The sequence below is a fragment of the Scyliorhinus torazame genome, chromosome 9 (genome assembly GCF_047496885.1).
Source record: "Scyliorhinus torazame isolate Kashiwa2021f chromosome 9, sScyTor2.1, whole genome shotgun sequence".
NCBI lineage: Eukaryota > Metazoa > Chordata > Chondrichthyes > Carcharhiniformes > Scyliorhinidae > Scyliorhinus > Scyliorhinus torazame.
Window position 1 is genome coordinate 134,899,162 of NC_092715.1, and position 17,585 is coordinate 134,916,746.

General features: G+C 55.2%; 2 protein-coding genes across 4 annotated transcripts in view; one reads left to right on the forward strand and one right to left on the reverse strand.

Moving 5' to 3' along the window:
• The window catches only part of LOC140429486 (sorting nexin-24-like), a 304,721-nt gene that overhangs the window by 266,747 nt on the left and 20,389 nt on the right, over nucleotides 1-17,585 (forward strand). The window lies entirely within an intron of this gene.
• Nucleotides 1-17,585, reverse strand: part of ppic (peptidylprolyl isomerase C) — a 107,650-nt gene that overhangs the window by 6,470 nt on the left and 83,595 nt on the right. The window contains exon 7 of one of the 3 annotated variants that reach the window (XM_072516538.1): nucleotides 14,266-14,353. The exons of the other annotated variants lie outside the window; for them this stretch is intronic. Within the exon in view, the coding sequence (XP_072372639.1) occupies nucleotides 14,266-14,353 (88 nt within the window). The remainder of the gene's footprint in view (nucleotides 1-14,265; nucleotides 14,354-17,585) is intronic. 3 annotated transcript variants of the gene reach the window in all.

Sequence of the window (17,585 nt, forward strand, 5' to 3'; positions counted from 1 at the left end):
CTATCTGTAATCTCCTTACATATTTGCTCCTCAATTTCCTGCTGACTATTTGGGGGCCTAGAGTACAGTCCTATCAAGGTGATCTCTCCCTTCTTATTTTTCAGTTCCACCCATATAGACTCAGTGGGCGAACCCACGGATATATCCCCTCTAAGTACTGCCGTGATGTTCTCCCTAATAAAAAACGCCACTCCCCCTCCTCTCTTACCTCCTGTTCTATCCTTTCTATAGCATCTGCACCCCGGAACATTGAGCTGCCAGTCCTGCCCCTCCCTTAGCCATGTTTCAGTCATAGCTATAATATCCCAGTCCCATGTGCCCATCCATGCCCTGAGTTCATCCGCTTTGCCCGTCAGGCCCCTTGCATTGAAATAAATGCAAGTTTAATGTAGACTTTCCTTGCTCTCTGTCCTGCTTTCTCTGGTCATGCTTTACACACTCTCCCTTCCTGCCTTTTGTTTCCGTCCCCACTGACTTCCTACATCGGTTCCCATCCCCCTGCCACATTAGTTTAAACCCTCCCCAACTGCACTAGCAAACACACCCCCGAGAACATTGGTTCCGTTCCCACTCAGATGCAGACCGTCCGATGTGTACAGGTCCCACCTCCCCCAGAACCGGTTCCAATGTCCCTGGAATTTGAAACCCTCCCTCTTGCACCATCTCTCAAGCCACGTATTCATCCTAGCTATCCTGTCATTCCTATTCTGACTATCACGTGGCACTGGTAGCAATCCTGAGATTACTACCTTTGAGGTCCTACTTTTTAGTTTAACTCCTAACTCCCTAAATTCAGCTTGTAGGACCTCATCCCGTTTTTTACCTATATCGTTGGTGCCTATATGCACCACGACAGCTGGCTGTTCACCCTCTCCCTCCAGAATGCCCTGCAGCCGCTCCGAGACATCCTTGACCCTTGCACCAGGGAGGCAACATACCAACCTGGATTCTCGTTTGCGTCCGCAGAAACGCCTGTCTATTCCCCTTACAATTGAATCCCCTATCACTATAGCTCTGCCACTCTTTTTCCCGCCCTTCTGTGCAGCAGAGCCAGCCACGGTGCCATGAACCTGGCTGCTGCCACCTTCCACTGGTGAGCCATCTCCCCCAACAGTTTCCAAAACGGTAAATCTGTTTTGGAGGGAGATGACCGCAGGGGATCCCTGCACTGCCTTCCTACTCTTCCTCTGTCTGTTGGTCACCCATTCCCTATCTGCCTCAGTAATTTTAATCTGCGGTGTGACCAACTCACTGTATGTGCTATCCACAACTTCCTCAGCATCGCGGATGCTCCAAAGTGAATCCATCCGCAGCTCCAGAGCCGTCAAGCGGTCTAACAGGAGCTGCAGTTGGACACACTTCTTGCAGATGAAGGAGTCAGGGACACCAGAAGGGTCCCTGAATTGCCACATCTCACAAGAGGAGCATGACACGGGTCTGAGCTCTCCTGCCATGACTTAAACCTGAAGTTAAATTTGAACTACACTACACAGCTAAGAGAAAGTCAAAGAGAGAAAAGAAAAATCACTTACCAGTCACAAGCCAATCACTTACCTGCTGGCTGTGATGTAATTGCTCCTGAGATTCCCTAACGGCTGACCTGCAAGGTAAGGAACTTTTTAAACAGCACTTACCTCTCCCAGCAGCACTTGCTCCCTGTGGCCGCTCCCGGAACTGAACTCCCAAAACTAACGGCTGACCTGCAAGGTAAGGAACTTTTTAAACAGCACTTACCTCTCCCAGCAGCACTTGCTCCCTGTGGCCGCTCCCGGAACTGAACTCCCGAAACTAACGGCTGACCTGCAAGGTAAGGAACTTTTTAAACAGCACTTACCTCTCCCAGCAGCACTTGCTCCCTGTGGCCGCTCCCGGAACTGAACTCCCGAAACTAACGAAGCCAGAGTCAAAAATCAAAAAGGGCGACAGTACACGGTACAGTGACTGAGGGGAGCTCAGTGAATAGGCCCAGTAATACTAAAAGGAATAAAACGGGAAGTAAAACATTAATGGTAAGCGACGCGGCAGGTTGTTACATGAAGATATGGGTTCAACGACAAGGAAAATTAGGAGAAAAGTTAAGAGGAAAAATAACTTAGGAGAGGTTACTGATCAAGGTGTTAAGATTCAAAACAGAGGTATAAAAGCCAACATAAGTGTACTTTACCTGAATGCTCGTAGTATTCGGAATAAGGTAAATGAGTTGATGGAGCAAATCATCGTGAATGACTCTGATTTAGTGGCCACTACTGAAACATGGTTAAAGGATGGTCACAACTGGGAGTTAAATATCCAAGGTATCAAACTATTTGGAAGGACAAAGTGGATGGTAAGGGAGGTGGTGTAGCTCTGTTATTTAAGTCTGACATCCGGGCAATAGTAAGGGATGACATCGGTGCTATGGAGGATAAAGTTGAATCCATTTGGGTGGAAATCAGGAATAGTAAGGCAAAAAAGTTTATGATAGGAGTAGTCTATAGGCCACCAAATAGTAGCATTATGGTGGGGCAGGCAATAAACAAAGAAATAACTGATGCATGTAGAAATAGTACAGCAGTTATCATGGGGCATTTTAATCTACTTATCGATTGGTTTAACCAGGTCGGTCAAGGCAGCCTTGAGGAGGAGTTTATAGAATGTATCCGCGATAGTTTCCTAGAACAGTATAATGGAACCTATGAGGGAACAAGCGGTCCGAGACCTGGTCCTGTGTAATGAGACAGGATTGATTAATGATCTCATAGTTAGGGATCCTCTCAGAAGGAGCGATCACAATATGGTGGAATTTAAAATACAGATGGAGAGTGAGAAGGTAAAATCAAACACTAGTGTTTTGTGCTTAAACAAAGGAGATTACAATGGGATGAGAGAAGAGCTAGCTAAGGTAGACTGGGAGCAAAGACTTTATGGTGAAACAGTTGAGGAACAGTGAAGGACGGTAGAAAGAGAGAAAATCGACTGTGGATATCTAAGGAAATAAGGGAGAGTATCAAATTGAAGGAAAAAGAATATAAAGTGGCAAAAATTAGTGGGAGACTACAGGACTGGAAAATCATAGGGGGCAACAGAAAGCAACTAAAAAAGCTATAAAGAAGAGTAAGATGGATTATGAGAGTAAACTTGCTCAGAATATAAAAACAGATAGTAAAAGTTTCTACAAATACATAAAACAAAAAAGAGTGGCTAAGGTAAATATTGGTCTTTTAGAGGATGAGAAGAGATTTAACAATGGGAGATGAGGAAATGGCTGAGGAATTGAACAGGTTTTTTGTGTCGGTCTTCACAGTGGACGACACAAATAACATGCCAGTGACTGATGGAAATGAGGCTATGACAGGTGAGGGCCTTGAGTTGATTGTTATCACTAAGGAGGTAATGATGGGCAAGCTATTGGGGCTAAAGGTAGACAAATCTCCTGGCCCTGATGGAATGCATCCCAGAGTGCTAAAAGAGATGGCTAGGGAAATTGAAAATGCACTAGTGATAATTTACCAAAATTTACTAGACTTTGGGGTGGGCCCGGCGAATTGGAAATTAGCAAACGTGACACCACTGTTTAAAAAAGGAGGTGGGCAGAAAGCGGGTAACTATAGGCCAGTTAGCTTAACTTCGGTAGTAGGAAAGATGCTGGAATCTATCATTAAGGAAGAAATAGTGAGGCATCTGGATGGAAATTGTCCCATTGGGCAGACGCAGCATGGGTCCATAAAGGGCAGGTCGCACCTAACTAATTTAGTGGAATTTTTTGAGGACATTACCAGTGCGGTAGATAACGGGGAGCCAATGGATATGGGATACCTGGATTCCCAGAAAGATTTTGACAAGGTGCCACACAAAAGGTTGCTGCATAAGATAAAGATGCATGGCATTAAGGGTAAAGTAGTAGCATGGATAGAGGATTGGTTAATTAGTAGAAAGCAAAGAGTGGGGATTAATGGGTGTTTCTCTGGTTGGCAGTCAGTAGCTAGTGGTGTCCCTCAGGGATCAGTGTTGGGCCCACAATTGTTCACAATTTACATAGATGATTTGGAGTTGGGGACCAAGTGCAATGTGTCCAAATTTGCAGACGACACTAAGATGAGTGGTAAAGCAAACCGTGCAAAGGATAACGGAAGTCTGCAGAGGGATTTGGATAGGTTAAGTGAATGGGCTAGGGTCTGGCAGATGGAATACAATGTTGACAAATGTAAGGTTATCCATTTTGGTAGGAATAACAGCAAAAGGGATTATTATTAAAATGATAAAATATTAAAACATGCTGCTGTTCAGAGAGACCTGGGTGTGCTCGTGTATGAGTCGCAAAACGTTGGTTTACAGGTGCAACAGGTGATTAAGAAGGCAAATGGAGTTTTGTCCTTCATTGCTAGAGGAATGGAGTTTGAGACTAGGGAGGTTATGCTGCAATTGTTAGTGAGGCCACACCTGGAGTATTGTGTTCAGTTGTGATCTCCTTACCTGAGAAAGGACGTACTGGTGCTGGAGGGTGTGCTAGGAGATTCACTAGATTAATCCCAGAGCTGAAGGGGTTGGATTATGAGGAGAGGTTGAGTAGACTGGGACTGTACTCGTTGGAATTTAGAAGGATGCGGGGGGATCTTATAGAAACATATAAAATTATGAAGGGAATAGATAGGATCGATACGGGCAGGTTGTTTCCACTGGCGGATGAAAGCAGAACTAGAGGGCATAACCTCAAAATAAGGGGAAGTAGATTTAGGACTGAACTTCTTCACCCAAAGGGTTGTGAATCTATGGAATTCCTTGCCCAGTGAAGCAGTTGAGGCTCCTTCATTAAATGTTTTTAAGATAAAGATAGATAGTTTTTTGATGAATAAAGGGATTCAGGGTTATGGTGTTCGAGCTGGAAAGTGGAGCTGAGTCCACAAAAGATCAGCCATGATCTCATTGAATGGCGGAGCAAGCTCGAGGTGCCAGATGGCTTACTCCTGCTCCTAGTTCTTATGTTCTTATAATGCAGACCCTGGGAGAATTGGGGGAAGAAACAGCAGAAACCCCAGAATCCTGCTATGAGTAGGATTACTCCTGTTTTGTAATTACTCTTGTTCTGGGAATGTTTTAGTATTGTTAATTTAAAACAACGGGCGGGATTCTACATTGCCCGACGCCAAAATCATGTTTGGCGATCGGGCGGAGAATGGGACCTGATGCCGAAATCGGGGCCGGCGCCGGTTTGACTTTTTGGCAAATCTGCATATTAGATTGAGACACTTGGGCTCAATTTAATACGCAGTCTCCCGAGGCATTGGCCTCGGAGACCTCGGGCAAGCGTCGTTCAGTACTGGTCTCCACAAACGGGGACCAAGCAGAACGGCACTCATCGGAAGCCCCTGGGTGCTTGCCCTCAGTGCAGGGTGGTACCCTGGTGCTGCTGCTGCCACCTGGGCACCCTGGCAGTGACAGCCTGGCACCCTGACAATGCCATTTTGGTGACAGCCTGGCACTGCCAAGGTGCCCTGGTGGCACTCCGAGCTGGCAGGGGCACTTCCAGGTACCAAGTTGGCACTGTCAAGGTGCCAAGCTGGCATTTTTTGTGTGCGTGCGATTGGGCCAGATGTACCTTGCGCGAATGTCGGGTGGGTGCAGGGGGCCCAGGAACCACGTCATATTGCATTGGGGCTTGGTGGGGTTTGCTTCGGGGTCTCCAGAGATTGGGACACCATATTTAAATAGTGCCCCAGTCTCTCACTACACAGAGGAGTTCTGGCAAGCGGATCTGCTCAGTGCAGAAAACGGGCTATGTGTGGCCTTGGGCACGTGTTCCCCGCTGAGGCCCGCTATCTAACCGTGGGCGCACTAAATAGCGGGGTGTTTCTCGGCACCGGGAAACGTGGCTAAACGCGCTTGCTATGGGACTCTGTTCCCATTTAGTTAAATCGCACCCACAGTCTGGGTACCTTAACCTAGGTTCGTTAATAATATTACTGCAATAAATATATACTTTAACCCGGGCTTTTAATAACATTACTGCAACAGGTATAAAATACAATATATATATAACAATTTCTTTCATTCATCATAGAGGAAAGAAAGTTAAGAGTTCAGGGCAATTTTCAGAATGGTTGAAAGTACTGAGAATCCACAGGGTTCTGTTCAGGAATGGCTTGTTTTACTCTGCTTTGCTGCTGTGAAGCACATTGTGATGTTTTTCTCCATTAAAGATACAAATGCAATTGTTCATACTAGCCAATGGAAGAGCAAAATCTTGCAGGGATTATAAATAAGGATAAAGATTTTGTGGGGCAGGAAGCCAGTTGAGATCAGCTAGGACAAAAGTGAGGGCAAATGGGGCTTGGTGTGGGATGGAATGTTATCGTAAAGTTTAGATATGCCCAGTCAGAAAGGAGAGCTGCAGATATCCACCCTCCTGCCCTTGTTTCCAACCTGCTCGATTCCCTCCGCAGACCTCTACTCCCAACCTCCAAAGCACCTTCACTCACCTTTAGCCTGGGGTTCCTTGGCGATCCTGGACCTCTGGTGGGTGCATTTCCACCAGCTGCCAGTGTTCTTGATGTGACTGGCAGATGAGGAGCTGCCAGCTTTTGATTGGCCGGCAGCTATTGTCAGGCAGGACCTCCGCCCTGAGGATCTCAACTGCCTGAAGGCCCAACAATCCCCGCTTAAATGCCTGAAGGACACTTGATTCCATTGGGCCTCTCCATCGAACTGTGGGGGAAAACGCATCAGTTCTCCGTCCAAGCAGATTCCCGGCTTAGGTATGGGCAAGAAATTGGGAATTGTTAGCAATGTCTGCATCTCCAATAAAAGATAATACATTGTCAAAAAATATTTGAAATCATTAATCTGATAGTGAAAAATTATCATATTTTTGAAATGGTACTCAATTTTAAATACTATGGTCCATATATCTGTCTACATTTTTGTGGTTTGTAGGGTCATTTCATGGCAAAAATAACATATTTGATCTCGATTCATTTTTAATGAGATGGTTATCTTTGAATTAAATCTTTCTGATTAATCTTGTAATGTTCCAATCATTAGCAAAATGAGTCTGCATTGTTCACTCATTGAGTCAGAATTATTAGGTTGTTCCACCTCCCCTGCTCCAATTAAGGCCCTCAACTGAGCAACTAATGACTACTTAAGGGCTGTTCCCTGAATCGCCACAAGAGGCTGGAGTAAGGGGTTCAGAAGCAGGGGAGATGTCTGAAAGGTCACCTTGCTCAGGCCTGACAGGGAGAGGGCTGACTGCCCCCTTCAATTGCCTACTTTCCACAGCAGGCACCTTCCCACACAGAATCTTCTATCCAGGAATGCCCCTTGCCTCCCAGCCTCTCCATTAAGACCCCCATTCCTCTCATCCCAGCTGACCCAGGCCTCCCTTCCTCACTCTGCCATGAGAACTCCTCATCCAGTGTTCCTGCACTTTCAACCTGAGGACTGCTTGTAGTCCCTGTTCTGGCCACTGCTGCTATTGACACTGCTGGGGCTACAGAGCCCCACGTTGACCTCTTTGAGGTTGGACTTCCTCTCAAATGAGGAGCCGAAGTTCCAAATTCAGACAAATAATGCTCCTGGGAGTATTAAATGGCCGCAAGGGTTCGATATTGGGATGCATTCCCCCCTGACTCTTCAGTGGGTGGTGCGGGAAACTACTGTACCAAAAACCTTGGGCGTCATTCTCCGACCCCCCAGAGGGTCGGAGAATGGCCGTTGGCCGCCGTGAATCCCGCCCCCGCCGGTTGCCGAAGTCTCCGAAGGTAGAAAAGTCGGCGGGGCGTTAATGGCGCCGCTGCCGCGGAGAATGTCACGGGTCTGCGCAAGGCAGCCGATTTTCGGCCTGCCGATATTCTCCCTTCCGGATGGGCCGAAGTCCCGTCGACGTGATGACCGTTCACGTCGACGTAAATTAAACCTCCTTTTCATCGGCGTGACCCGGTGCTCCAGACTCACGCCGACCAGTGTGGAGGTGTGTGACGGCCTGGGGGGTTGGCTCTGGGCAGGAAATGGCGTGGCCGCAGTCTGAATGCGTGAGGAGAAGTGAGTCTCGGGTTGTGTGTGTGTGTGTGTGCGGCCTGGAGGGGGGGGTTAGAGTAGGCTGGGCTCCGGGGAGTGCCGGGAGGGGGTCCGTGCCGGGTTGGGGGGGGGGTCCGTGCCGGGGTGGAGGTTTGGGGGGGGGGTCCGTGCCGGGGTGGAGGTTGGGGGGGGGGGTCCGTGTTGGGGTGGAGGTTGGGGGGGGGGGGTCCGTGCCGGGGTGGAGGTTGGGGGTTGGGAGGGGGTCCGTGGGGGTCTGTGCTGGGGTGGAGGTTGGGGGGGGGGGTCCGTGCTGGGGTGGAGGTTGGGGGGTGGTCCGTGCCGGGGTGTAGGTTGGGGGGGGTCCGTGCTGGGGTGGAGGTTGGGGGGGGGGGTCCATGCCGTGCCGGGGTGGAGGTTGGGGGTTGGGGAGGGTCCGTGCCGTGCCGGGGTGGAGGTTGGGGGGGGGGGTCCGTGCTGGGGTGGAGGGTTGGGGGGGGGGGGGTCCGTGCTCGGGTGGAGGTTGGGGGGGGGCCGTGCCGGGGTGGAGGTTGGGGGGGGTCCGTGCCGTGGTGGAGGTTGGGGGGGGGGTCCGTGCTGGGGTGGAGGTTGGGGGGGGGGTCCGTGCCGGGGTGGAGGTTGGGGGGGGGGTCCGTGCCGGGAGGGAGGTTGGGGGTGGTCCGTGCTGGGGTGGAGGTCGGGGGGGGTCCGTGCCGTGCCTGGGTGGAGGTTGGGGGTTGGGGGGGGGGTCCGTGCTGTGGTGGAGGTTGGGGGGGGGGGTCCGTGCCGGGGTGGAGGTTGGGGGGGGGTCCGTGCTGGGGTGGAGGTTGGGGAGGGGGTCCGTGCTGGCGTGGAGGTTGGGGGGGGGTCCGTGCCGGGGTGGAGGTTGGGGGGTGGTCCGTGCTGGGGTGGAGGTTGTGGGGGGGCCGTGCCGGGCTGGAGGTTGGGGGGGGGGGTCCGTGCCGTGCTGGGGTGGAGGTTGGGGGGGGGTCCGTGCCGTGCCGGGGTGGAGGTTGGGGGTTGGGGGGGGTCCGTGCTGGGGTGGAGGTTGGGGGGGGGGGGTCCGTGCCGGGGTGGAGGTTGGGGGGGTGTCCGTGCCGTGCCGGGGTGAGGTTGGGTGGGGGGTCCGTGCCAGGGTGGAGGTTGGGGGGGGGGGTCTGTGCCGGGGTGGAGGTTGGGGGGGATCCGTGCCGTGCTGGGGTGAGGTTGGGGGGGTCCGTGCCGGGGTGGAGGTTGGGGGGGGTCCGTGCTGGGGTGGAGGTTGGGGGGGGGGGGTCCGTGCCGGGGTGGAGGTTGGGGGGGGGGGTCCGTGCCGAGGTGGAGGTTGGGGGGTGGGGTCCGTGCCGTGCCGGGGTGGAGGTTGGGGGGGGTCCGTGCTGGGGTGGAGGTTGGGGGGGGTCCATGCCGGGGTGAGGTTGGGGGGGGGTCCGTGCCGTGCCGGGGTGGAGGTTGGGGGGGGGGTCCGTGCTGGGGTGGAGGTTGGGGTGGGGGGGGTCCGTGCCGGGGTGGAGGTTGGGGGGGGGTCCGTGCCGGGGTGGAGGTTGGGGGGGTGTCCGTGCTGGGGTGAGGTTGGGGGGGGGTCCGTGCCGGGGTGGAGGTTGGGGGGGGGTCCGTGCTGGGGTGGAGGTTGGGGGGGGTCCGTGCTGAGGAGGGGGATGGGAGGGCAAGTGAGTTGGTCCACCTGGCCAGGTGCCAGCCTCCAACAGTTGGACCCATGCGGTCCATGCCACCTGGCTGGGGGGAGGAGGGGATATGGGCAATGATGACATGTCGTCGTTCCCCTCCCCCCCACCAGGCCGTCATGTTTTCAGATCATCCAGCGATGTTGGCCGCCGTGGTGGCAGCCGCTCATGTCTATGTTGCCCTGGATGAGGAGGAGGAGGCGGAGGAGCGTGCCAGAGAGGCGGCGCAGGCTGCCGCAGAGGGGCAGGCGGCAGCCGCCCAGGCTGGAGGGACACCTGACCGACAGGACGAGGAGGGGGAGGAGGACGTCGCGGCATCATGGCAACGGAGGCACCCGAGGGCGCCCCGTGTGTACCGGCCCCGGCAGTCATACCAGGACCTCACGGACCGGGAATGCAGGAGGAGACTCCGGATGAGCCGGGAAACCGTGGCACACATCTGCCACCTGCTGGCACACCTGTCACCGCGTGGCACTGGCGGGGGACACCCTCTCCCCGTGTCCGTCAAGGTTACGGTGGCCCTGAACTTTTATGCAACGGGGTCATTCCAGGCACCGAGTGGTGACCTGTCCGGCATATCGCAGACATCGGTGCACCGGTGCATCCGGGCAGTGACAGATGCCCTATATGCCATGGCGCACCGCTACATCCGCTTCCCCGTGGACCGGGCCAGCCAAGATGCCCGGGCCTTGGGCTTCTCTGCCGTGGCCGGGTTCCCCATGGTCCAGGGCGCGATCGATGGGATGCACGTCGCCGTGCGGCCACCTGCAGATAACAGGGCCGTGTTCACTAATAGGAAGGGGACCTATTCGATGACCGTACAGGTGGTCGACCACCGCATGGTCGACCACCGCATGGTCTGCGACCACCGCATGGTCCTGCACGTCTGCGCCCGTCACCCAGGCAGTGTACACGACTCATTCGTGTTGTCGCGGTCATCCATCCCCGGCACGTACGAGGGCGCCATCCCCGGCTGAGGGGCTGGTTGCTGGGCGACAGGGGCTACCCATTGCGATCGTGGCTGATGACGCCTATACGGAGGCCACGCAATGAGGCGGAGAACCGCTACAATGATGCCCATGTAGCGACAAGGGGAGTGATCGATTGGTGCTTTGGCGTGCTGAAGATGCGTTTCAGGTGCCTGGACCTCTCTGGGGGCGCCCTCCAGTATCGGTCTGATAGGGTCGGCCGCATCATTGTGGTGTGCTGCGTCCTGCACAACATAGCCCAGCAGAGGGACAATGTGCCGCAGGCAGAGGAGGGCGGAGTGGAGGAGCAGCAGGAAGAGGCCCAGTCCTCCCCAGATGAGGGGGATGGGGGCAATGGTCAGGGCAGACGGGGTAGACACAGGCGGGTGGCTGTCCACCGTTACCGGCTGGCCCAGCGGGCACGGGACAGACTGATAGACGCCCGCCTCACTGACTAGATGGGCGTGTGAATCGGGTAGTATGGCCACAGACCGCACACCATGGCAACAGCCGACCACCCACACCCCCTACCCATCCACCCACCCAGCACCCTCACCCCCCTCCCCAACCCCACCCACCCCACCCGCATGCACCCCCCCCCCCCCCCCCCATTGCCGATCCACCTGCGGCACAACGGGCCGGGCTCACACAGTTGCGGGTGGACGCGTGTCTATCGCAGGCCATGGAGGATGATGACAACCCGCCCTGCGATGAGCTCCTGGCTCTACATCGTTGGACTATGTCTGACCCATGGCCACAGTACCACCATCCACCCGGACCATCCCTGCATGCGGCTGTGACACTGCAGCACACGGTCCCGTCCTCTGCCCGGGGGATGTTGATGGCGGCCCAGGGGGAAGGGGGCAGACTCACCTGGGGCTGAGGTAAGACCACCCCTCACACACACACTTGCGCTCAACGTACATGACACCCCCGCACACTTTAGACAGAGCACAAAGGCAGCTTCGGTAGGTGTAACCAAAGGAGTTCATGCACGTGCCCTAGCCCCTAAAACTCATCTGTGCCCTGCACCCATGCCAACTTACTCAGTGTCTAATTGTTTGGCCTTACGGGCCCTTTGACTACGTCTACGTGGTTCCCCAGACGGTACAGCAGAACTGGAGGTGGACTCCTGTGATTCCTGCACTCTGACACTGGATCCCTTTGGCGGCTGTTTCCTGGGGCGTCCTGGCCTAGATGGGCCAGGCTGCGGCCCGGGCGACTGGGATGGCGAGCTGCCAGCCTGTCCTGCCCGTTGCCCACCCGGTGCACCTGGGATGGAAGGGGGGAGTCCGAGGTGTCGCGGTGTACCGGGACCTCCCCTACAGAGGGAGCCGGGACGGACCACACCACCTCCTCCTCCCTCGGGGTGCCCGATGGCCCCCAGGCCTCTACATGGGTGGGGGATGCGAACGGACTGGCCATCCGATGCCCCCCCGACATCTGGCGCTGCCAGTCCTGGAGGCCCGTGCTGGTATCGACAGGGGTCTGCAGGTTTGCAGCCATGGAGCCCAGGGGGTTGGTAAACCCTGTCTGTGACAGTGCGACGCCGGCTCGCACATGGCCACTGGCGCCGATGCCCTCAGCGATGGCCTGCAGAGACTGGGCCATGGCCTGCAGAGACTGGGCTATGGCGTTGAGCGCCTCTGCCATCTGGCGCTGGCACTGGCTCATGGCCTCCTGTGAGAGGGCAGCCATTTCCTGGGCCACAGACGCCGCCTGCACGGAAGGCCCCAGGCCTCGCAAACCGTTCCCCATGTCTGACACAGTCGCACCCATTGCCTCCACCGCGGACGCCACCCGTGCGGTGTCGGCCTGGGTGGCACGCATGACCGGCACCACTCCCAGCTCCTGGACGCGGGTGGACTCCTCCACCTGCGACCGCCGCAAGCCGCCCGTCACCCTCTTCGCTCGTCTCCGGGTCGGTGGTTGCATCGGATCTATGTGTGGGTGTGGTAACTGCAGGAACCCGGGATCCATCTGGGCGGCAGATGTTCGCTTGGGCTGGGCTGCCCTCCGACCGCCCGGTCCCTCTGCTGCTCCTACCTCCACCTGCTGTACCGGGACGGCTGTGCTGTGCGCACCAGTGAGTGTACCAGACGCCTCATCACTAAAGTGCCCAACCGTGGTGAGTGTTTCTGCGATGGTGGAGGGTGTTGGTGACAGCAGTGGCGTTGTGTCGTTCTCTTCGTCCCACTCTGAGTCCTTGGCACTTTGGGGTGGGGGTTCGTCTCCACCCATCCACTCTGAGTCACTGTCTGGTATTTTGTCTTCCTGGGTAGTGCTGTCCCGGGTAGGGGTGTCCTGGGTAGTGGTGTCCTGGGTAGTGGTGTCCTGGGTAGTGGTGTCCTGGGTAGTGGTGTCCTGGCTCGGATGTGACGGGGGCCTGTGGCTGCCCCCCTCGTCGCTGGGTGGTCGCTCCCGCACGTGACGGGGGTGTCGTCTCCCTGTTGCTCCAGGTCTCTCCGTCTCCCGTGGTGTGCGAGGGGCATCCTGCGGGCGTCGCATGCTGGAGGGTCTGGGTCTCTCCATCTCCCGTGGTCTCCGAGGGGCATCCTGCGGGCGTCGCATGCTGGAGGGTGCGGGTCTCTCCGTCTCCTGTGGTCTCCGAGGGGCATCCTGCGGGCGGTCTGCATCTGCGGGGATGGGTGCCTGGACGTTTGGTCCTGCGATACACAATGAAGCATGCATGGTTAGACATCAGGCAGTGATCAGGTGATCCGGGGGAGGGGGATATAGGGGAGGGGGGATATGGGGACAGCCTGTCCGTGGTGTCAGGGACACAGCGGTGACGGCCTCTGCCACTTCCCTCCACAGACGCCGGCTGTGGCGTGGGGCAACTCTGCGGCCGTGCCCGGGATACAGGGCGTCCCTCCTCTGCTCCACCGCGTCCAGGAGCGCCTCCACATCGCGTGACTCGAACCTCGGGGCTGAGCAATGGCCAGCCATCCAGTCGGGTGTTGCGGTCGGGTGTTCCGGTCGGGTGGGGGGGAGCAGCGCGGCCTTATGAGCCGTCACGCCGTGCAGCGCGTATGACGCTGCACGGTGTGAACCACTGCGCAAGCGCGGATCCCGTTACGTCGCTGCTAGCCCATTTCGGGCCGGAGACCATCGACCCATTTTTCCGACGTGACGCAAGTCGGATTTGCGCCGTTTTTTGCGCCGATCGGCGAACTTTCCGCCGATAACGGAGAATTTCGCCCCTTGTCCCAGATTATTTAAGCGATATGACATGAATTAAATTCTTGATGAGAAAAGTGGTTTACATTCCATATTACCGTCACAGCGCATTCTGTTAATATATGTTCTCAGTGATAACTGAATGACTAAACATAAATCCAATTTGCTTGGACTTTATTTATTCTATAATTATGTGCACTTAAAAAGGGATGAGTTAATTTTTGAAGATGATGTGCTCTAGTTGGTGCTTAGTTATTCCAACTTGACGTTGCGGGAAACTAGCAATGATGGGGAAAAGAAAGACAATGTGAGTTACCACTAAATGAAGGCAAAGAGGTTGACAGTCTTAATTACTATCTGAAAAGGTGAAATGAAAAGGAGATCAGATACAGATGGGGAGTTCATAAGGAAATGGATAGTATCACAGCACAAAAATTGCTAAATACCTTGACATTGACTCGTTTTCTTTGGTCAGGAATAAGTTGAAATGGCACAGTGTTCTTTTATCAGCTGCGTAAATCCAACAACGACTGGCTGTAAAATCCATTGAAAATGGTGACCGGGGGCATTCAGCTATACTTAGTCCAAATACGGCTTACTTAAAAGTTATTCTCCGTAGTTAATGGCTAATACATCGCCAGTAATAATTAACCCCTTGAATGGGTTTCATATAATTATGATAGGTTGTGATAATCTTTAACATATTATATCCAGTATGAATTTTCCTCCTGCCATTCTTGTTTACTTCCTGCCTGCACTCATCAATCCTCTCAGCTTTCAGGACCCTCTCGCAATTGGCCCGGCGTCGAGCCCAATTTGGGGCTCTCGTGGGATTCACCCGTTGCTCCCACATCCGCGCCAGGTGCAACGTGGTTACTACATCATGCCCAAAGTGACATTTTGGGCAGGTTTAGCGGGTGTTTCCCGCCGGCTTTTTGGGTGAGATCCAGTCTTGGATTCACCCACACGTAGGACGGGATTGTCCGTTTGAGATACGGAGCGCTGACTCTGGGACTGAATGTCAGAGCATTAATTTTGGAGATGCAGACAAAGAGCCGGGGACCACATGAGGGGGTGTCAGCAACCATCCAGCATCTGCATGTGCAGCTGGAGGTGTCCAACCGCCTGCAGGAGCAGGAGGCGGTGCTAAAAATGTGTGCTACCCAGGCCAGCACCGTAGGGGTAGTGTCAATGGATGAGGTCTTTGGTGCGAAGGTATCGGCCATGGGTCAGGATGGCCAAGGCCTGGAACACACTGTGCAGGCGGTCGCTGAGGCACAGGACAGGGCGGCCCTGTCACAGGCAGACATGTACCAGGACTACATGGACATGGCTGCAGTGCTCCAGAGTATGGCCCAGTCGCAACGGGTCATGGCTGCGGGCGTCGAGAACATTTGCCTGGCTGACCTGAGCAAATAGCATGGTCACTGGGCGAGGTTGCACAGTCGCTGAGTGCTGTGGTCCATTCCCAGAGTGACGTGGCACAATGCCAGAGGGACTCCATGGCTGTGAGTGGAGAGAAACTAGTCGAGACGAGAGCGGGCCTCCAGGACTGGCAATAGTTAGCACTGTTGCTTCACCGCGCCAGGGACCCAGATTCGATTCCCGGCTTGAGTCACAGTCTGTGCGGAGTCTGCAAGTTCTTCCCGTGACTGCATGTGTTTCCTCCGGGTACTCCGGCTTTCTCCCACAAGTCCCGAAAGACGTGCTTGTTAGACGAATTGGACAATCTGAATTTGTTCCCAGTGTACCTGAACAGGTGCCATAGTATGGCGACAAGGGGATTTTCACAGTAACTTCATTGCAATGTTAATGTAAGCCTACTTGTGACAATAAAGATTATTATTATAAGTGATGGCGTAGCCCCCAGCGCTTGCACTAGCCACACCCTCATCCCAAGGAATAGCAGAGGGGTCATCATGCGCCTGAGCGAGGCAAAGGTGATGGGGCCCATGCCGCTGACAACCACAGGGAAGGTGCCAGACCCCCTGTCCCTGGTGTATCCAATGGGCAAGAGAGCAGAACAGGGTGGCACCACGCCACCCCTGGCACCCGGAAAACTGCTGGGCCCATCCAGAGGACAGCCGCCAAAGGGCGGTAAACACAGCAGGCCACCCCCATGGCCTCGGGGACCACCTAGAAGGAGTGTCAGGACACTTAAGATTAGGAAGGTAGACACCAGTTAAGTTGGCTAGGGTGCAACACATAAGACGGCGTTAGGGGCTGGGGCACAATTATTGTACATATCACTGCCACAAATAAACACCTCACACCAATGTTCCAAAATGCTTCAGCTCTCTATCTGAAGGGTGTGAGGGATGTGCCGGGCTAGGTTCTGAGGGTGTGCTGGGTGGGGGTGGAATGTTGGGAGGTGGGGGGTTGGGTTGAGTGTGGGAGGCCAGCAGTGTGGCGTGCGAGCGTTGAATGACAGCACAGACCAGGGACCCCAGGGCATTTGGGGTTACACTCAGAGGCGGCAGGGGCATGGGCCAGAAATGCCGGGGCACCGTGTGGTAGGACATATCCGGTGTGTGAACCATCACTGCTCACCACCCCCCAATCCGGACCCTTATCCCACCCTACCCCACTCCCAGTAAATCTGTGTGATGGAATGGCCAGCACACATGCAGGCATCACCCGGGCGAACAGTGGTATGTGACACCAGGGCAGAGGTTAGGCGGAAGCACAGAGCTCATGTGGAGCGGGTCATCATCACCCTGAGCCCATGGACCAGACCCGCTGATACTGCCAACCCAGGTCCAACATGCTGTGGCGCAGCTGTTGGGTGGCTAGCGGGGAAGGTGCTGGAATGGGGGGATGGAGTTCAGGAAGTGGGGGTGTCAGTGGGGAGTGGTGCGGCAGGGGAGGTGGAAGGTTGAGCTGCCGTTTGCCAGGCCCTCTTGTCGGCGAACCTGGAGGCGATCAGGTTGTCCCGTCCACAGTGGCCCTTGCGCACACGCCCTGTCTCTTGCGCAATCCTGGGCCCCATGTTGTGCCCATCCTTGCCCTCCTCCACATCTGCCAAAATGGATGAGGCCTGTCGTTCCTCCACTCCTCCTCCAGCATGTCACCCCTCTGCTGCACTATATTTGCAGGACACAGCAGCCACCATGATGTGGGAGACCCTCCTCAGGTTGTACTGGGGCCCCCTGGTAGTCCAGGCACCTGAATCACATTTTCAGGATGTCGATGCAGCGCGTGATGACGCTCCTGGTTGCTGCATGGGCATCATTATAGTGGTTCTCCACATTTGGGGCCTCCGGACAGGCGTCACCAGCCACCAACGCATCTGATAACCCCTGTCACCCAAGAGCCAACCCCTCACCCGAGGGAGCACCTCGAAGGTGTCGGAAACCAGGACAAAGGAGTTGTGCACGCTGCCTGGATACCGGGTGCAGACATACATGATGTGCATCTTGTGGTCACATACCAGCTGCACATTCAGGGTGCGGAATCGCTTCCTACTAATGAAGGGCACCTCCTCATGCGTCGGTGCCCATAGGGGGATATGTGTCCCATCGATTACCCACTGGACCTGGGCATGCCAACGATGGCGATGAATCCTGCTGCCCGGGCAACCTGGTTGGTCCACATTGAAGGTGATATACTGCGCCGCCCAGGCATATAGGGCCTCCGTGACGGCACGGATGCACCTGTGCACCGAGCTCTGTGTGATCCCAGACCGGTCCCTGCTTGGCACCAGAAGGAACCTGTGGTGAAGAAGTTCAGGGCGACCGTTACTTTGATGGCCACTGGGAGCAGGTGT